Raw genomic sequence first — 22,510 nt, 5'->3', positions numbered from 1 at the left:
AAATACTGGTATAAAATAACACTTGGACGTGGGCTAACCAGCAACTTTTGTCCTGGAGGGTAGGCTTTGGCAAAGTAAGCATTAAAATTCCCTCTCGAAAATGCAACCCAGAGTCAAGTTATGGAACTACTGCTGCAGAAAGATCTGTCTGTATACATCTTAATTTAGGGATCTCATTTGGCCATATTGAAAGTTGATGATAACATTGTCTGGCTTCATATTTTTTCAGTTGGACAATCACATTCTGTATTATATATGATAGAATACTAACATTGCTTTTTTGTTATTGTTATAATTATCAAGGATCTGCTGGCTTTGATGGACACCATGACTTTCATGGGACTTCTCGTGAAGTTCCTCCTCTTCTGCCCCTGCCACCTCTTGATTTCTGCCGCAGCCCTCAAAGGTACTGAAACAAAAAGCTGTAGCAGTGAAAAAGCACTCACCATCACCCATGTGTACAGCGTCCCCGGGGAAGAGAATGAACAACTACAAACATTGGAGTCAGACGATCATAAACTGGTCTTCAGGCATCATATAAATCTCAAGAGCCCTGCGTCAGACTGTGAAAAAGATGGACTAATTCAAGCTCTTCTGTCCAGACTGGCAGTTCTAGAAACCGAGATGAAAGAGTTTAAGGAACAATGTCAAGGATGCTGCGGGGCTGCAGGTACATCTTATATATTATATCTTATCCCGCTATACATGTGTTGTTATATTTCATAAATGCAAGTAGGATGTTTTAGAGTTCTTATATTTCCAGGAGGCTCACGTAAACTGCTATCCCGCGTTGTGTGGAACCCATACATTTTCTGAATCAATTACTTCTTCATCCAAGATACTGCTGGTCAGCAATGTGTGAAATGTATACATATGCTGCAAATTATGGCCTAAGTAGTCACTCCAGGATAAGCATTCTTCCCAAGATTTGGAACGGCCAACAGAGGGGCACTTTTTGTTTTAGAGAGTATAGCTTGAAGTGTGGCTTAAAGCAGGGGAGAGCAAGAGATTAATATGTTATATTTTAAAAATCTAATATATAAACACATTTACGGCTCTTTATACCAAGACATGTTTTGACATTTATGTGACTTATTGACATTTATGTATTTATCTTCGTAAAGGCGTTAAAGGAAGCACAATGTATTTCGTTACAGAATTGAATTTATAAGTGTTTGTTCTTCTGTCTGGTATCCTTACTTTCTGTACGGCAGGGACAGTGACACAAATAGTTTCTGCTCTGATCTTTGAGACACATAAGTGTGCCAAGGGAGAGTATTGTATGGATGCATTATTTGTAATTTGCTATGTAGTATATATGTATAGAGTATAATAGAGTATGCTATATATATATGTTGGTGGCCTGGAGGGTGACACTCGCTGTCATGGAGAGATCTGTTCAGCTTTTGAATACCAGGGCTTAACTAGAGCTCTAATACCCAAGGTATGACTATTATTATAAAGGAGAGAGAATTTTTTTTCCACAGCATGTTTTTTTCATTCTTCACGGCAGAAATGATGCACACGTACTAAACTGTGTCTGGCTCCATTAAAAACGAACTAGCATGATTTAACAACAAAAAATGGCAATTAATAATATATTTAATGGATGCAGGTTTGTGCTTTGAAATGGGATAAATGGAGCAATTGTTGTTATACAAAGTGGACAGCGACACCCGGATCAGCTACAGTTCCTACACTTCTAAATGGTTTGGTTACCATATTCAGCTCAGTGTTAACCCTTTTGGTGCAGGATGATTCCTCATAGGGTCGCTCACACAAAGCACCAAAATTTATTATTTATTTATTGTAACACCTAGTAACCTTTCATTACTTTTAACATAATATTATGGACTTGGCTCCCCGAGAGGCAGGGAATAATATGCTGCTGTAATAACTAAATGAACCACATGATGGCGCTTTGTTCCATTGAGCATAGATAGGAAGAGAAGGTTCAGTAAGCCGTCTTTGCCTGGCTATGCAGTGTAAATTGGAGGGGCATGTATACCAAGAAAGTTCCTACCTATTATGATGCCTTTAGCCAAATATTGTAATGTATATTTTTCTCACAGTTTAGTCAGTCCATCTAATTTGATTTTTTTTATGTTTTATCTGTTTTTCCTATCTCAGCACAATGCAACACCTGTAATGGACGTGGGAGATTTATTCCAGAATTAAATAGATGTCAGTGCGATGATGGCTGGGAAGGACCGGATTGCGCTACCAAAAGCTGCCCAGGCAACTGTGCAGGAAACGGTGCATGCGTTGACGGGGTTTGTCAGTGTGCAGAGGGGTACGCTGGCTCAGACTGCAGAGAGAAACTGTGCATCCCAGAATGTGGCCCGTTTGGTAAATGCGTGGACGGCACCTGTAGGTGTGCAGAGGGGTACGCCGGCTCAGCCTGCAACGAGAAACTGTGCGTCCCAGAATGTGGCCAGTTTGGTAAATGCGTGGACGGCACCTGTAGGTGTGCAGAGGGGTACACCGGCCCAGCCTGCAACGAGAAACTGTGCGTCCCAGAATGTGGCCGGTTTGGTAAATGCGTGGACGGCACCTGTAGGTGTGCAGAGGGGTACACCGGCTCAGCCTGCAACGAGAAACTGTGCGTCCCAGAATGTGGCCGGTTTGGTAAATGCGTGGACGGCACCTGTAGGTGTGCAGAGGGGTACACCGGCTCAGCCTGCAACGAGAAACTGTGCGTCCCAGAATGTGGCCGGTTTGGTAAATGCGTGGACGGCACGTGCAGGTGTGCAGAGGGGTACACGGGCCCGACCTGTAGAAAGAAGAAATGTCCTTTTGACTGCGGTGAATTCGGTACATGTGTGGACGGCACCTGCAAGTGTGTAGACGGTTACACGGGCCCGGCGTGCAGAAAGAAGAAATGCCCCGTCGACTGCGGCGAGTATGGGAAATGCGTCGATGGGGTTTGCCAGTGTTCAGAAGGATACACCGGTCTTGACTGCAGAGAAAAGAAGTGCGCTGTCGACTGCGCTCCCAATGGCCGCTGTGTTGATGGGGTCTGTGTTTGCAACGAGGGCTTCATGGGAATCAGCTGTGCCATAGGTGAGAACTGGTCTACAAAGTCATTGGCCTTTCACACAGCCTCAACCTTCAGTCATAAACATTTTTAGCTGTAAAAACCATATGACAGTGTGACATCAAAATAATGGTATTTACTATTTGTATTTTGTTCAGGGACCTATCAGGATAAGGGTCTGCTTTATATATGGTTCTTTAGTTGGAATCGAGTGATAACCTAGATGTATAATGCCCACCCGGTAGATCTCAGGCCATTTTAATCTTTTGTGTAACCCCCCCCTCATGGAATTTATTGTATTGCATCATAATTTATTAGGGGCCACACCTTCAGTTTGTGGCTTTTCATGGCACATTGTCCTCCATGTGAAAAGGTTAAATGTCTGTGCCCTATAGGACATTGACACGCAAAGTAAATGTTTACGTTCAGATCAAACATTTTGCTAGTTATTAAATACTTCGTGGAGCAATATTTGGAATTATTCATTAAATTCTCTAGCATACAGTAATCATAAACATGTATTGTGCTAAAATTATCCAAAGTGTAATCTACGTTTTTGGAGGGTTTGATTAATATGATTGCACAATATTGATGTGATAATTACAAATTCTGCCAGATCGCTTTATGAGTAGAAATATGTGCAGCCAAACATTATCGTAAATACCTGGCGGAAAACACGCTTACTTTGGTCCTGTTCAACACATGTTCTCCTCCTCCCGGACTAGACTATGAAAATAGTAAACATGTGTCTGATATGTTAGACTTGATGTCCATATCACAGGGCAATTCACCAAGGTCTATTTGGCATTAATGAAACAGGTCTAACAGTAACATATAGCACCATCATATGCTACGGCACTGTATAATGGGTAAACAGAACATAACATATACTACATCACGTAACAATTTAAACTTATAGACACCCAAGTTGTGGATGGCCTTCACTCCTGTTTCATGTGTCTTTCAGAGATTGCTGGTCTTTGCAGTGGGAATGGTAAGTACCAGGTGGATACTGGGAGCTGCCAATGTGACAAAGGCTGGGAAGGAGGAGACTGTTCTCGGAGAAGCTGTGTTCCTGACTGTGGAGAACATGGAGCATGTGTCAATGGTGCCTGCCAGTGCGCATTGGGATACAGCGGTCCAACGTGCAGAGAAAAGGACTGCGCTATTAGCTGTGGGGACAATGGGCGCTGCGATGGTGGCCAGTGCTTCTGTGACGAGGGCTTCTATGGTGAAGGCTGTACCCAATGTGAGTAGCATTGTAACAACAAGATTCTGATTTGGCAAAATGGGGGTTAACTTTATTTTTAAGTTACCGATACCTAAAGTCGTATGGCTCATCTGTGATATAAGTTACTTATACAGATACGTAGGACCTAAGAAATGTTTATGTGTACAGTTAGTGTTCTCCTGCTTTCAAAGATATGTCAGGATATTACCGTATTGGCTCGGATATAGGCCGCCCCCGTATATAGGCCGCACCCTAAAAGTTTGGTGCTTTTTTAAAGAAAAAGTTTTTTTCTTTAAAAAAGCACCAAAAAAAACATGCTGCCACTCTGTCTCCCCCCCCCGAGATATGCTACCACTGTCCTCCCTGCCCGAGATATGCTGCCACTGTCCCCCCCCGAGGTATGCTGCCACTGTCCCCCCCCGAGGTATGCTGCCGCTGTCCCCCCCCCGAGATATGCTGCCACTCTGCCCCCCCCCCCCCCGACTTACCAGAGCAGACTCCCGGGTGTCTTGCGGGGCCGGCGGGGGACATCTACGCAATATGCGTATACAACTTCAGCGGATGTTCCGGCACCGGAAGTTGTATACGCGTATTGTGCAGATGTCACCCGCCGGCCCCGCAAGACACCCAGTAGTCTGCTCTGGTAAGTCTTGGGGGCAGAGGTAAAACGCATCGTGCGGACGGTCACCGGCTGCGGCGATGCGGGTAAACAACCTCCGCTGCCGGGACATCTGCACGATGTGCTTTAACAAGCTCCCTTGCCGGGACTCCCCCCGTGGGAATTCGACGTGCCGCCAGCGGAGGTTGTTTACGCACATCGCCGCAGCTGGTGACCGTCCGCACGATGCGCTTAGACAATCTCCCGTGCCGGCACCCCCCCCTGTGGAAAGTGCTGGCAGGGGAGGCTGTCTGAGCGTATCGGAGAGTAGGATGCAGGTCCCCTGCACCGCTGCGGGGGATCTGTATCCTAACCCTGCTGCCTGCCCGGCGCCCGGGACTGCATGTCCCGGGCGTCGGGCGCTAGACCCCGAATATAGGCCGCACCCCCACTTTAAAGACTTAAAGTGGGGGGAAAAAGTGCGGCCTATATTCGAGCCAATACGGTATATGCCTATAAACAAACTTTAATGTGGCCTCAAAGCCTAACTAGCATGAAAGGGAGCTGCGCGCTATAAACTAGAGCAGAAGAGGGGACATCGGCATTTCACGAGTGGTGTAAAAGTGAGAAGGAATCCAGAAACTTGTAAACTTTCTGCTTGACACTGGGTCAGGAACATAGCTGGCAACAAAAACAGTTACACATTCCTAACCAACAAATACCAGCGCTCACATCAAACGGGACAGCTTTTACAAGCCGCACAGGAAAGACTTTGAGGACCTGACTAAATGACTTCGCTGACCATACCTCAAAGCAATTATATACATTTTGTTATATATGTCCCCTCATTGCGTGGTTCACTTATATTTTTCTTTTTTTTTAGTGATGGCTGTTCAGAATCTACGTCTGGTCAGTTCCACTGAAGACTCACTAAATATTGCATGGGACCTTTTGATGGATGTTGACTATTATCTGTTGACGTATTATCCTTTTGGTGATGAAACGTTGAAAAAGCAGATCCAGGTGTCTGAAAGCCAAGACGCTTATCAGATACTAAGTCTCATTCCTGGCACTTTGTACAGAATCCTGATGTACCAAATAAAGAACGGAGTGACCGGTGAACCAGCGGAGCTTCAAGCCAGAACTGGTGAGAGCTGGCATCTACAGGAACCTTTAGAGAACCGTAAATGCCCGTAAACCTAAAAATATTATATATATAATTCAAATATTGAATTTACATCACAGTCATCCTTAAATATTAATTTCACACTTCCTAAAAACACATTTATAATAAAAAAAATTTAACATTAAGCCATTATAAGTGAAGGTGATGGTCTGGGAATATTGTGGCTGGGTTTGGTTAGTGCCTAGATCGACTTACTTAGTGTAGCTACATAGAAATACTTCAGTGATATCTGAGCTTTTGGGAAGAATTGTTCGTATTTATTCTACGCATTTACGCAAGACAAAGTATGTTTGGTTTGCAGATACCATATCCTTGGAGACTTTGTGGGTGACAGAAGAAACAGAAGATTCTTTAGAGGTGGAGTGGGAAAACCCTCTCTTTAAAGTGGATTATTTTAAATTGGCATATGCTGCTCAACCAGATGGAGCTGAGACAGTGGTAAAGGTTTCCCAGAGCAGCGACGCCAAAAGCAGGCACATTATCACAGGTGAGTTCCCAAAACGGAGATAGAATACTAAAAGTAATAGAAATGTTCTCTCTTTGCCTCAAAAATCTTGCTATTGTTTTTTCTTTGTGTTCTTCTAGAGGTTCACTGCTATGTTTTTTTTCACCTTTTCCAGCTGTTGGATCTTACCCCTTATTCTCACATTCAGGCGCTGGTACAATAAGCTATTTATTTAGTGAGATCTCATATAGTAAACAGAAATAAACAACCAAAGGTCTTTCTTGTGCCTTCACTAACATAGTTTATTTTTACCGGGATCTGTCAAGCTCTCAGTTAGAAGGCCATAGGAGCTTGGCCTGGCTTGGTCTGAACTAAATCCTTCTAGATAGACAAATATCTGCACGTTTAATGAAGGAATGCCATGAGAACCAATTTCTGAAGGGAGCTGGTATTGTTGAGGTGTGTACTGCTCCCAAAAAGTTTGGCCAAGTTTGGGTTGGAGCCCGTATGGGTCCATCCAGTCCTAAAGAAATGAATGGTGTTCGGGTAGGCTGATTTATTAAAAGCAACACATTTGCAAGTAATTTCACTTGTAAGGCGCATAGGAAAACTGAATACAATCCAATTCTTTCTCATAACGTACAACTATGATTTTTGAGTTAAATTTGCAAAACTTGCAAATAAAAACATATTATGTAAAACACATTTTGATTGAATGAACTCAGAACTCTTTCTTCTCTCATGTCTTTTGTCATAAACCATATTTCATGGCTTCTGTAGGTTACCAGGGTCATGTAATTGGTAAATACTTTGTTGCTTAACTTGCGTAAACTGAAGCCATATGTTAGCAAATTGCTTCCAACATCTTGTATAAGTTTGCACTGCATGCTTGGCCTACAAGGTAAAAATGGAGACACAGCCATTAAAATTGTTAAATAATCATTACATTTTTAAATGCAAGAGTGAACCTCGCCAGAGTTTAACCTCTTCCATATTTTAAAGGAATTATATTTAGGGCCGTCATTAATGATAATGGGCCGTGGGCTAGTTTCCCCTAGTGGGGACCAAGTCTCTGTTGTAGGAACCCTGTCCTTTAATTGATAACACTTCTTTTCTTCTGCCAGGTCTGAGGCCTAGCACCGCGTATGACATTAGCGTGAGAGCTGTCAGAGGGGCTGCCGAAGGGAAATCCTCAACGGTTATTGGTGTCACAGGTATAAAGAAGATACATTGAATTAACTCGTGAAAAGTAAATGTGTGTCTTTAATTACATTGATAATCAAATGATATCATTGATATAAAATCTACAAGGAGGTCAATAAAATAGCATTTTCCTCCAGGAATTGATGGGCCCAAAAACTTAAGGACCACAGAAGTGGGCGAGGAAACAGTCAGACTGACCTGGGAACCCAGCCAAGCTGAGATCGATAAGTACATTCTAAGCTATAGATCCATTGATGGAGCCACCGAAGAGGTGTCTGTGGATAAAGGGAAGGTTTCTACTTTTTTGAGTGGCTTGATCCCTGGCATGGAATACACCTTCCAGCTCTGGGCCGAGAAGGACGGCAAGAGAAGCAAGAGAGCAAGTGTTACAGCGACCACAGGTGAGACATTATACCAAATCTCTCCTGCTTTAAGCTTCTGAGAGGTGGCCAGGCAGGACTGGCAGCCGAGAGGATAATACCTGGGCCCAATTTTCTCTGTCCCCGCTGTATCTGAAGAAGAGCGGATACATTTGGTATCATAAACATACAAAAGAAAGCCCTGCGCTCAAACTCCCATCATTCTTGCACGGCAGCAACGGCTATAGTATTCACCAGCCCAAAATACATAGAACAAACACCGAAAAATAGTTACCTGCGCACTATCCCAAACACCTGTGCTTATATAGACAAATGGAGGTTTTTAGGTCTACTCCAATGGCCATTAAAATGGAAGCTCGCCTGCCACGTCACAGCAAACTTCTTAGGCGAGTCCTACACTATACAATTCACCTCGCTGCTGTGAGCTAAAGGTAAAAAAGAGATTTTTACCTTTAGCGCACAGCAGCGAGGTGAATTGTATAGTGTAGGACTCGCCTAAGAGGTTTGCCGTTTTTACAGAAAGAACAATATATTTTAATACTTTTTTTCTATTGGGATACGAAGATGATGCAATCTTAATCTTTATAACTTTTCTAGATATTTTTCCAGGTTGCATATAAATATAGTTTAATACGGCAGAGAGACATTTAACCATGCATATGGGTGTAGTAAAGCTGGTATCCTACCCTGCTCTTGAGTATTAACGAATGGTTTGAATTTCCTTGTATTACATGTGTATTGTCTGCATATTTAAGATATTGACGCGCCTAAAGATCTACAGTCCTCTGAAGTCACGGAATCCGAGTTCTCGCTCACCTGGACTCCACCTATTGCGCAGATAGATGGATATATATTATATTATGAGGATTCCAACGGCAATCGTCAGGTATCTCAGAGTTAAGGAATTTCTTTGCGGGTGATTTATTATTTACCAAAAAAACGGAAACTTGATGTGTTTTGCTATCTCCGAATGACAGCGCTGGGAATTAATGTGGGAAAACTGCCAGGTCTAATTTTGTTCTTGTCTTCTTTATCAAAGCTGGTTGTGAAATCTCATTGTTGACAATAACAGCAGAAGCTCTCCTGCTTATTGACTATATTAAAACAGGTTTAAATCTTGTATAAAATTCCAAAACTCTACAGGAAAGTAGTGAACAAAGCAATTAAAAAAAAGGCTCTCTAAAATGAGATATGATTTTTGATTAAATCATTTGTGATTTTTTTTTTCTCAATTTGCACAACTGGCATTTATTATTCGGCTGCAATTATTTTTTCGACCTACACACAATTATGAATTGGGTTTGCTGGCTTCAATTTAGTCGAAATGGCTTTTTACTGCTCAATAATTTATTATTTAACGATTTCATTTTTTTAAACAAAATTAAACTGTCTGTGGCAGGAAGTCCAGTTAGATTCTGCAAGCAAGAGCTTCCTACTAAGAGACTTGAAGCTAGGATTAAAATATACCGTGTACCTGGTGGCTTACAAAGGAGGTCAGAGAAGCAAACAAGCAAGTACCTTCTTCTACACTGGTAAGGATTAAGAACATCATGGATGTCTTACTCAACTTCCACGCAGCATCATTAAACAGAATATGCCCCTTAAATACATTGAGAAAAGGGTGCCCTTTAAATAGTAATCCGGACTTTTAATACAGAAATTATATTTCAAAGGCATTTCTTATCTTGAAAATGATTTCACTTTAACCTTCAACTCTGGAGATCTTACATTCAAAGCGGTTTTAGTTTTTGCCTGTTGGTTATGACCCTACTTACTGTTTTATGTAACTAGGTGTATGATGCCACTGATAATTCATGCACAGCTACATTTAATCTGATTCATCCCCTGGTAATAAAGTGACTAGATCATCAGGCTGGTGTAAAAGTCATTCCCGTTTCAGAAATGAAAAGAAATGAAAGCAAAAACTAAAACCGCTTTGAATGTAAGATCTCCAGAGTTGAAGGTTAAAGTGAAATCATTTTCAAGATAAGAAATGCCTTTGAAATATAATTTCTACGACCTTATCTGTGTCCCGGTGGAATTGGATCACAAGATTAAATTCACAAGTCGGTTACTAGCTGCTGAACCTGGAAACTCAATCAAAACCATTGGGGATTTGGTAAAATATAATAACCTTTTAATTCACTTTTAGGTATTGACCCACCGACAAATCTACAGTCCTCTCAGATAACCCAATCAGAAGCTTCCCTCACCTGGACTCCTCCCACTGCACAGATTGATGGCTATATACTGACCTATGTGGATTCTGATGGAAACAGTCAGGTAAAGTAGAGAGAACTCCCAATGTGTTACTTTGCTGTCGCCAGATGTCAGCCCTAGGAATTAACATAGGATAAAGTTTTTTCCTCCCGTAGAAGTTGGCTTGGAATGCTTGCTGTCCATAGAACAGCTGGGTATCTCCAGCATTCTGTGATTGCAATGTGATAGGTTTGATAGACCATAGATCCTCTTACTAAGAACATTGCGTTACGTTGTGTTTAAATAATCCACTTTAAATACCTCTGACAGGAGATCAAGTTGGATGAAACCAGTACAAGCTACCTGCTGACGGGTTTGAAGAAAGGAATAAAATATACTGTGTACCTGGTGGCTTATAAGGGAGACCGTCGGAGCAGACAAGCCGTTACCTTCTTCAGTACTTGTAAGCACTTGGGTCTTGGCTCCCAGGGCAGGATTCTCCATTGGCCACTCTGTTCGTCTTGAAGGAACATTTTTATAGGTGCTACCAGAAGCAAAGGGTTGTGGCTTTATAGTGAAGTCACCACTGGGGTATTTACACCTCTTACCACTTATCAGACAATGAGGGGGGAGAAGAAGAATAGTCTTTCCCCAAAATGCCATGCTGTCAGTTACTTAGCATGATACCTTCCAACAGTAGTTTGTCAAGGTTTACCTTATTATATTTAAAGATAATTCCCAGAAGGATATTCTGCTTCCTAGATTTCCAGAATTTTCCATGTCTATCTAGTACACACTGAGATTCAGATGGTTGGATTGTATCTCACGCTTATTTGTAGTGTACCTTTTTATAATATGAAATTACTTTACTGTGCCTAAACAACGCCAATAACCTCATACAACTCTCTTTGCCTTGTTTTCCCCACCTAATTTATGTTATAGTTTTTCCTATTACTCACTTATATTCTTTTTCATTTGTCAGTGACTGTTGTCATCACCCACCCTGTGAATTGTGCTCAGGTGCGTCTTAGTGGGAACCCTGAAAGTGGGGTATACACAATCTACCCCGCTGGAGACAAGGGAAAAAGTATCAGAGTATACTGTGACCAAGAGACTGATGGAGGAGGATGGACTGTGAGTATAAGGTCCCGTTTTCCTCCCCAATTTTTCCGTTTAGTACACCTAAAAAACCTGCTATAAAACAATAAAACTATTACCCATACTATTAAATTGATGTGCTTGATAGTGTTTAAATACAAATAATACTGAGTATGAAGAAAGAAACCTTCACAAACTTTACAAAGATCATTAAGACACTTCTATCGTTGGGAGAATGTGACGGATATGTAGGAGAAGCTTAATGTCCCAAAGCATATGCTGTAAAATGCTTAAACTGTCTATTTTTCTGTCGCAGGTCTTTCAAAGACGAAGCAATGGGAATCTCGACTTCTACCAGAAATGGAGAACTTATGTGGAGGGATTTGGAGACCCCAGCGATGAGTTCTGGCTTGGTACGGGCTACTAGTTGTTTGTTTAGTGGAGACTTCTCATGTGTCCATGTTACACCCTTGAACTCTGAAGAAGTTAATGTTTCGGGGGCAGAGTTTGTGCAAAGAAAAATAATGCTAATTTGTCATAGTGTTATGCACTAGTTTTCAGCATTAAAGTGGGTAACAAGCATTTCAACAAGTAGACATCTCTAAAAACCTATGAGCTGAGGTAGAGTTTGAGCAGCGACTCTTAGTTTATTTCTGTGTTTTTTGAAGGCCTTGAATGGATTCATCTACTGACGTCCTCCTCAGTGCCCTATGAGTTACGTGTGGACCTCCGGACCGGTGACGAGTCAGCATATGCCGTGTACCGCACATTCTATGTAGGTTCTTCCAGAGACAAGTACAAGCTTACCGTCAGCGACTACTCTGGCACTGCAGGTACTACCTCTCTAAATCTGTCTATGGACACCTGTACAATGTCGTTCACCCTTAATCATTACAGTTTGGACATTCATTTTTTGAATAGCATTTGCTGTGCTATGTATAAAGCTGTGTATAAAGTAGTGGGCATAAGCAAATAAGGGAGCCTATTTAAAAGTGGGTAAGTGGTTGTTTTTAGACAAGCCATGTTGGCATACATGTATTTTATTTTGCTTGCTGTCCTCATGGACTAGAAATATTATAAAACAGAAGCCAATACAATTGTTTGCCATTGTTTTGTTGTGTTTACTCTTTTTCCTCTCGTTGTACAGGGGATGCTCTTGTGTACCACAATGGACTGAAGTTCACTACCTGGGACAGGGATAATGACCTTGCTCTAACCAACTGTGCCCTTTCACATCGAGGAGCCTTCTGGTACAAGAATTGCCACCTTGCCAACCCCAATGGTCAATATGGAGACAACAATCACAGTCAGGTATAAAGAAATTAAGTAAAACAACTAAATATTTGCCTACGATACAACTAAAGGTTCCAGCTCTAATTTATTATTTTGAGGTTGGGAACGAGGTGATATTACAGGAAAAGAGGTCAGGAGGGGAGCTCTTGACTTCTGTAACCACCCACCAAAACCCAGACAAATATTTACTTTCACACCAGTCCATACTTACGTGTCACTATTTACTATTTGATGTGGGTATCTGGTTTTAGTCATCTCTTTTCTGACTACCTCGGTTTAGGACACTTAGATATGATGTCATAAATAATATATGACATATATTCAGAGTTTGTCCTCAGGAAAATGGCACTTTGTAGAGTACTAGTGTAGGCATATACCACTTGCGCATGTTTCTCATGTATTGTAGAGGCTTCTGTTGAGTCCAGTTAGGTGCCATAAGAACTTCTATACATTGTGGACATTTACAGGGTGAGCGCTGGGATGTTCCTGGTTCAGGTGACCCAGGTAACTTCCGGTCTCCCCTGACTGCCCCTGATTCCACATTATACATTTGCAAAAAAACTCATAAGTGAACACAGTCCAATTCTGCCCATCACACAAAAAAAATCATAAGGAGAAAGTACTTTGAAGGAGGATAAAAGGGATCCAGTCAGGGATGTAATGGTGTCTAAAATATCTAGTTGCATCTTATTCCAAACAAATGTAGCCGCGTGTGACATTGCGCATAAGCTACTGATGGTGACCCAAATCTGACAAATCACGCCAACCCTCCTGCAATCCTGCAAGTCATACCAATTAAAGCGTCCCAAACCTTCTAATACCGAAACATAGTTTTCTATTTATTGTTGAACCCAAACAGAAGGGACAAAACAATACTATGATTATCTGAGGACTACAGCTTACCAGGACGTGTTTCTCATAATATATATAGAGACTTAAGTTACTGCTCCATGAAAAAAGGGCCCTCACTGCCCATTTTCAACACTTACTAAGCAAATCCAACAGTTGTAGCGAAAAGCAACAAACACAAACTTTACTTTGTTGCAAAGTGTCCATCTTCTTTAGTGTCTACTCCCGGCATAACAAAAGTCCTCCTCTGGCACATTAGCTACTGTGGATTCCAACTCTCACAACACCCAGCAAGTCATTTTTGAGCATCATAGAACTCATATGCAAAAAAGAAATCATATCCCTGACTCTGCCTGCAGCTCTAAAGAAATCCAACAAACATGATGCATGCCTTTTCAATATGGGATTTAAATAGTTTGACAATGTGAGATTAACCCCTTAAGGACAATGGGCGGTCCCTAAACCCATTGAAAACAATGCATTTTGAGCCCGTACATGTACAGGCTTTGTCATTAAGGGGTTAAAAAGAGACGGCAATGGTTGAGTACAACCATAGATCAGTTAATATAGGTGCCTTGTAATGGACGTCTGATTGGGTCTGAACAGTGGGAGAGAGACGCTGTTCTGCTTATCTCTGGCTGCTGGATAGAAGATTGATGGCAAATTAAAGCATTTACATAATTTCACTGCTATTTTTGGTCCCACTCCAAATCTATTAACATAATATACTCCGGTTACTTTAAAAACCATTGAAAAGTGAACCATTGCACTCGCTGTATTAAATCTATGAATACACATGGACTTCTTTTGACAGCCGTAATCTGGGTTTCTAAATGGAGATGCTGCTTTCACAAACACAATTACACTTAGATAAATCTGTTTTGCAGGTGAACTTATCAAAAGCAACATCTTCTTCCCCAAACTCATTTTGCAGTTATTTTTAACGTGATTTTATACGATTTTCAAATTTCATCTTATGAAGAGAGCACCAATTTTGTGTTAACTTACAGTGGATGGGTTTAAAGTTGTACTGACTGACAATGTTACCAATGTCTTCTGATTTTTAGGGAGTGAACTGGGAGACATGGAAGGGTCATGAATACTCCATTCCTTTTATTGAGATGAAGATACGCCCTGTTGCATTAGCGGAAAGCAACAACTAGAAAGTGTTCAGGGTGGAGAAAATGATACGATTTGCGATATCCAATGGATAACAGCCAATAAAGAATTTTTTGTTGTCTTGAATTTCTGCGAAACAAGTCAACCAAAGAATGAGGACTCGGCTAATCACCCGGTCAGTGATAAGAGTGATATTGAGACTCAGAAACCCATCTGTAAATGTATTATCCCAAATCGATCCAAAGAACAGAACTAAGCTAATTATACAGCATTGTTGTAGCCCACCTGTGCCCTTTAAGTTCTGTTGGACTACAACAGTCATCATGCTAAGTAAGATAGGCAGTTCAACAAGGAAAACAATAATAAAAAGTTTCTTTCTAGACTCAAGGATCACAGCCAGCACCACAAATGCAATATACTGTTGGTTTTGATTTTTATGTATGTTGACAGTTATCGGTTCTCTTGTATTTAACCTTAGAGTTTGCGTGTTTATTTAAGGCAAAACTGTCCACAATATGGTCCATTTAGTCCAGGATAGTGGACCAGTTGTTACTTCATTGTATGTAAATAATATTTTTTAAATGCCTTTCTTGCTGGCAAGTAAACCACTGAGATGTCAACATTTCACTTGTATACATTTTAAACTTCCCATTACAACATCTGTACTACAATTGAGAAATAAAGTTTTCCAAAACAAGTAAACCTATGGATACTTATCAGTGTTGCACATTTGGAACGCACACCTATCTGGCTCATATAACTTTGTTTCCTTCGTCACTCTTCACTCACTCCATGTAGGTCAACACCCAAGCATGTCTTCTACTCAATGAACCATGTCCTCTTCTTCACGAATACCACCCAATCATGTCCTCTGCTCAATGAATAGCAACAGCTAATTATGATCTCATCTCCATGAATGTCACCACCTAATCATGTGCTTAACTCCATGTCCAGTCCTATCTTGCTCTTAATGATGGTCAATACCCAATCACGTTTTCTTCTCCATGCGTATCACCACTCAATCATGTCCTGTACTCCATGAATGTCAAACTCCAATCATGTCCTCTATTTCATACTTGTAAACACTCCCACATCTGTGAGCTGACCCTATATTGATAAGAGGTATGTGTAGGTTATGTGCATACTTGTGTTATCTCAGCCATTGTCTTCTTATTATATGTTCTCCTATTTTGTTTAAAATCAGCCCTGTGAATCACATTAGTAAAGGTCTTAAAGGTCTTAATCCTCCTCTATCTCATTATTTCTTCAATTTCTCTTTTTCTCTCCTCCTCTTTCCCGTTTTCTTTCCATTTTCTCTCTATCTCCCCTGCTTCTCTTCATCTTCACCCCTTTTTCCTTTATCTCTTTTTTCTCTTTATATCTCCCCCTTTTCTTTGATCACCATTCTCATTGTCCCTCCTCTTTTTATTTCATGTCTTCCATTTCTGTTTATCTCTCCTCTGATTTCTCCCTATCTTCCCCACTTCTCATAATCTTTTCCCCTTGTCATTATCCTTCCTACTTATTTTCTCCCCCTTTCTCCCTCTCTCTCTTTTCTTCTCATCTCTCATTATCTCTCTCCTTTTCTTTATCTTAATCTTTCTTTCACTTTATCTCTCCCCTTTGTCCCCATCATCTCACTCCTTTCTCCCTATATCTACTCTTATTCATTATTATATTTGGCATCCCTCATATTTCCTTGTCTCTCCCCCAGTAACTTACATATGCAGTGGCAGACATTTTTACACACATTTTGACAGACTTACACATGCTCATGCTAACACACATGTACACATACTCACTAACACATACTTACACATACACATCCATGCTTGCTTATACACATACATGCTCACACACACCCTTACAAACACACATCTATACTCACACACATTTACACATATCTATGCTCATACACGTATATACACATCCATGCTCACACATACAAATCCATGCACACACATACATGCTTACAATTTTTTTTTTAAGGTGGTGAACAAATAGGAAGATGTGTTGCTAGATACATAGTTTAGGGCTGGCATAGCTAACATCCAAGGCAGGGTAGGACGGTTTGAAACACCAGCAAAGTTCTGTGCTCAGACTATGAGGTGTAGCTGGCGGTCAGACATGTGATTCGGTCTGTAGTACTCTTATTAGCAGTTGGTTTATTTTTATATTAGCTCTTACTTCATTAGTCTGTCATTATGACTAGAAAGAAGTTTTTTTTTTTGTAGTAAGTAGTCTTCTTTTGCTTACCACTTTTATATGCCTCTTATTATAAGAGGCTAGAATATACCTAATTTGAATCCTAAATTTAATGATCTGCAGTTGTACAGTCAAAATCAATTGGCAACAAACATGCTCATTTTTAATAGCTTTGGTTGTTGGAATCACACTAAAGCCAAACACCGACCCCGGACATTTAACAGTTTTACAGTAAATGTATCATATTTATTTTAATGAACAAGATTGCTATTACTCAATGTCAATGACATCAGAGAGAAATAAGAATAAATTCAAATGCATATCTTCATTTCATGAAGAGCACCATTATTTAGAATAATAAAGTACTGATATTTAACTTACTGAGAAATAATTGAAAATTACATGAATGCCCAAGGCTGGCAGTGCTGTTACTACAGGGTCGCTTTTATCCAGTATTCTCTTGAATTTGAAATCGAAACAGAACTCGTCACAACAGAGCAACTGTCACAACATAGAAATGTCTTGAGTTCACTTGCAACTGAAGATAAATGTGAAAAGTCTGCCTGTTACTGGATTAGTAGCTAGGATTTTATAGATCTGAGAGTGACTGGCGAGAATGTAGAGAACCATGGAGTATTCCTTTGTTATTAGATCTGTGATGTCTTCAGAGTTCATGTGACTCTAAATCATATTCTGTGAATATTTTGGCAACTAGAAGGTAGAACTTCTAATGCCTCTATCATGATCCAAAAGGAACCATGCTATTAAAAGGGGAAAGCATTACAAATTATGATAAAGGCAATGGTGTAGGGGTCGCTATATTGTAAGCTTGTTTTTGGCCGTATTCTCCTCACCTGTTGTTTCTGTAAGTCAAATTGGTTATATACTACTTCCTATGTCCTGTCTACCTGTTGTACACCGCTATGGAATATGATGATGCTATATAAAACAATACATAATAATATTAAATAATAGTTGAAAGGTATGTTGGCCGGTATGCGCATGGGAGTCCCACGGACCTTTAATCAGTACTACTTTTTTCACATGACCTGGCCCTTTTGCTGGTTGATAAAATATTTTTTTTATAATCCCACCCAAGAAATATATCTGCAGAATGTGACCCCAAAGTAAAAATGTGCAAGAAAAGGCTCAGGATCTCAGGATTTTGTATGTGAGGTGTGAGGTGCAATCGATAGAGTGGGTTACAATGGAGTGTATGTTTTAGTGTTAGTGCGTGTGCTAGTGTATAAGTTAGTTACTGGTGGGAGGAAAAACAAGCCAGAGTGTCACTCAGCTGTACCTGCCCCTCATACCAGTAGGTGCCAGCCTTCCCCTGTGTGGAGTACAGGTACACATAGAGATATCTGAGAATATTATTGGTATAGCGGCAACAAGCGCTTCTTACAGTATTTACATTAAAAGGGTATGAGAAAACGAGAACTGACATACTAAGACCCTGAGGAAGCCCTTGAAACAGTGGGTAAGGCATGTCTCATGTCTTTACCAGCATCTCTCTGCTTACAACAATCTGCATACACTGAAGACCTTGCACATGTTTTACCGTATTTGCTCGATTATAAGACGAGGTTTTTTCCAGAAAAAAACTTCTGAAAAACCGACCTCGTCTTATAATCGAGGTCGTCTTGTAATCAGGCCTCAGATCATCCCCCACGATACCTCACAATTCCATCGGCAGCCGCCGCCGCCGTATCAGCTGCAGCCACCGCCGCCGCTTCTGTATTCGCGGCAGCTGCCGCCGCCGCCGCCGCTTCTGTATTCACGGCAGCCGCCGCCGCTTCTGTATTCGCGGCAGCCGTCGCCGTTTCTGTATTCGCGGGAGCCGCCGACTCCGTATCCGCGGCAGCCGCCGCCTCCGCCTCCGTAATCCGCGGCAGCAGCCGCCGCCTCCGTAATCCGCGGCTTCAGCATCCTCCGATGCGGCCGAATCGGAAGCTGTGACCATAACAGATGCGCGGGTCACGTGGGTCGCGCTGTTCTCACCTGACCCAGCTTCGTTTTTTACGTTTTGTGCCTATGATTCTATGCAAATCAGTCCTACCTGACAGTCTGTGCTCCTGTTCACAATTTGTGAAGAGGAGCATAGACTGTCAGGTAGGAATGATTTGCATAGCTGGTTCAATTAGGGGCACAACCTAGTGAACTACATTTCCCATGATTCCCAGACCCCTTTAAGCGTGACTGAGGAGCATGGGACATGTTGATGGGACATGTTGATGGGACAAGTTGATGGGACATGTTGATGGGACATATAGATCTGCTATTCCCACTGACAGGTGAGAAAGAAAAAAGAAAAAAACACAAAAACAGTGGTTTTGATTTTTTTCCCATTAGGGTCGTCTTATATTCAGGCCTTTTCTTTTTTTTCCCAATAAGATCCAAAATTTGAGGGGTCGTCTTATAATCGGGGTCGTCTTATAATCGAGCAAATACGGTAATTAAAGAGGTGTTATTTATGAGACATGCCCAAATCCGCCACTAGATGGCAGTCACCAATTTTATTTAAAACATGGTTTGTGTACCTGATGTATAAATCTAGTTGTCTTCTGATACAAGCAAGATAAAGTTTAAATTTACATTTAGTTAATGAATGGTTATTTTCATTACCAGTGTGCCCATTAACATTTTGACGCCAGCCATACAGAAGTAGTTATAAGAAACCACAAACAACGATGCATCTTCAGGGTGATATTGGGCCGATTATGCAGAGGAGATTCACAGATATTTTAGATTAAAATAAATGGGTTTACTCGTAATTATATGTTAACAAGAAGAAAAAAGCACTCATAATAAATTAAACAGTGCCCATTCAAGCTTACCCTTCATAATTCCACAACCATCAGCAACCATGGGTTCAATGTTTTAATGGCTCACTATTCTAAATTACAGTTTCACCAGAAACAGAACCATTGTACAGCACTACAGAATATGATGCTGCTATATAAATGAACAAATAATGATAGTAAAAACTACCGGTATATGAATTTTTAAAAGACCAAGGCTGATCTATGTAAACCGTTGAATGAAATGCTAAGTCCAAACAAGTGTGGCGGAACACTTTGCACAATTACAACTGCGATGATCTGATTTGAACATTGTGGTTATTTTTTCTTGCATTTTACTTGCATTTTCAAATACAGTCAATGGGGTGTCTAACATAACATAGACAGCATTTACACCCTAACTACATGCTTTCTGTGATCCTGTTATGGGCTTTCTATTAATAGTTTTTAGGCAAACTGCATCTTGGTGTTGGAATATTGTCAGCCAAATGTGTTATGGGTGGTTGTATTACTGACAGTTTGGTTGGTATAAAATACAGCAGCAGTTAGGATGATATTGTGATATAATCAATAATATAATATGAAGAAGCTCTTGAATCAGGTAGTTTTTTTTCCAGGCACATTTGTAACGGAAGTGGTTTATAGCATATACTAGTATATGCAGACTGTAACTATTTTGTATTAGATAACAAAAAAACCTGATCAAAAGACTTATTGTTTATTGGTAACCAGTTGGATTTATGGACACATAAGTCTTGTGACTCCAAAGGGCACAATGATTTATCATTAAAGAAATGACGATAGAATGTTTTAAGTCGTCATAGAGAAATTTCAGAAAAGCTGAGGCTTAAAGTTCGGACATGATTATTATTGACCTGTCAAATTCTACCCCCTACATCAATGCGATCCAAATTGTCTGAAGATAAAAATGGGATTTTAATGAAAACAGAGTATTCTGCCTTAAGAGCATAGAGATATTGGATCAGTAAAACTGCTGATGGCAGAAAATGAGTAAGTCATAATCAGTGAGACCCAATGAAAATCAATAGGCCCTGACAGTCCTATTAATATAGTTTTTAAGTGGTCGAGACAACATCTAGGGAAGTAATAATTACTATGTCTTGATGACCAAGAATGTGAGGTTTGGCCATTAACAATTTTAAAAGACATTTGGTTCAACGTAGTGTTCTTTATTACCAGTCCTGTCTGTGGAAAGTTTGTGCTGGTAATTTTCATTTTATCAATACATTCTCTAAGGTGAGTGATCAAAGTTATCATAGTGTCCAAGATTAACACTTTTATTTTGAATTTTATATGGACATGGGTACTGGATGGACCTTTACTGGGACTTTGTGTGATTTTGTCAAGTATCAATTGCAATTTATGTAACTAAAACACATAATAATACTACTACTACTACTACTACTACTACTACTACTACTACTACTACTACTACTACTACTACTAATAATAATAAATATATAATAATAAAAAGGAAGGGTAACCGACTTTGAAGAGTTGCTCCTGGGGTATGGTCAGGACCGTAGCTTGTTTAATTTAGAGCAAAACATTTTTTTCACATTTTGTTCATTAGAAAGAAAGGAGATAAAAGATGAGTGAAAGGGGATAGGGAGACAATAGAAAACAAGAGATAAAAAGAGAAAGGAGAGGAGATGAAAGAGAAAATAGAGAAAGAAAAGGAGAGAAGAGAGAAAGAAAAGGAGAGGGACAAGAAAAAGGGGGAAATGAGAGAAAGGAGGAATGAGAGGAGACGGACAATAAAGAAAAGAGGAAGAAGAATGGTGAGAAGGGAAGTGAAAAAGGACAGGAGAGGGGTGGAACGAGAAAATGCAGAGAGAGGTGAGACATGCTTGAACACTCACTCTAATACATAGGCACTAATAGTAACACAAACACACACCCAGACACTGAAACTCACAACACACAGAGACACTGACACTCACACAGACACTTACACCAACACACATGCATTAACTCACACTAACACACACCCAGCCACTGACACATTCGCCAGACACACACCTCACTCTCCCTGGGTGAAGCCTCAGTCTGTCTTCACTGCAGTTTGCACAGTGCTAAAGCTAGGTCCCATGACTGGATGTTACATGACCCAAGTGAACGCAGCCCCCGCCTCAATTTGGAAACTGCCACTAGCCTGATGGTTTCAGGGGCATAAAGAGGTAAGTCCTGGACTCCAGACCTACCTCTTTATTGTGACTGGGGTGGGAGGCAGCTCTACATACAGCAAACATTCATTTTTTTTTAAAGAAATCAAGTACAGAATGACATCACGTAAACCGATAGGAGGCTAGCACATCCATACATATAAGTTCTTGCTCCCTCTACTTACAAGAACAAGATATGGAAGCTGTGAGGGGATTACTTCACAGTTCCCCACAATTTGAAACATCAACAAGAAATAAAAATGTAGACATGTAGAAATAAAAACATTAAAACTGTAATATAAACTAACATTTATTTCTTGTTATAGGAGTATAATCACATAGTATGGGCACAAATGAGCTAATTCAGCCCCCACCACCCACTACATTGAAAACTATATTTTTGGATCTTTTTTTATCATGGTTTCCATGTGCGATAATTTGTCTCCATCTTGTGCTTTTTTGGACATTAAAACTGTACAGTTAAAGAATTAAATATGCATGAGATAAAACCAAGATCCCAATGAAGTTTTACAGTAGGACAAAACAAGCAGACTAGATGGACCAAATATGTCTTACTCTTATCTGACATAAGTTATGGTGGGTAAGGGTGATGGAAAACCCTTCCACTTAAATTTAAGGGGGTAGTAGAAGTATTATTAAACACTCATCTACAGACACCA

General features: G+C 40.5%; 1 protein-coding gene across 1 annotated transcript; it reads left to right on the top strand.

Annotated features, from left to right (window-relative positions):
- The first annotated feature begins 327 nt into the window (after window positions 1–327).
- LOC149288432 (tenascin-N-like) lies at window positions 328–14,682 on the top strand. The gene is made up of 16 exons (XM_089491637.1): window positions 328–670; window positions 2,131–3,063; window positions 4,005–4,286; window positions 5,750–6,013; window positions 6,354–6,539; window positions 7,622–7,711; window positions 7,838–8,101; window positions 8,836–8,966; window positions 9,480–9,612; window positions 10,233–10,363; window positions 10,610–10,742; window positions 11,262–11,413; window positions 11,694–11,790; window positions 12,046–12,210; window positions 12,525–12,688; window positions 14,587–14,682. Exons 1-16 carry the CDS (start codon window positions 328–330, stop codon window positions 14,680–14,682), a joined length of 3,564 nt encoding a protein of 1,187 aa, XP_089347763.1.
- Window positions 14,683–22,510: the final 7,828 nt, after the last annotated feature.

The sequence above is a fragment of the Sceloporus occidentalis genome, unplaced genomic scaffold (assembly GCF_023333645.1).
Source record: "Sceloporus occidentalis isolate IW3139 unplaced genomic scaffold, rSceOcc1.0.p SCAF_51, whole genome shotgun sequence".
In the NCBI taxonomy this organism is placed as follows: Eukaryota; Metazoa; Chordata; class Lepidosauria; order Squamata; family Phrynosomatidae; genus Sceloporus; species Sceloporus occidentalis.
This window is presented reverse-complemented; position numbering and strand designations above follow the sequence as displayed.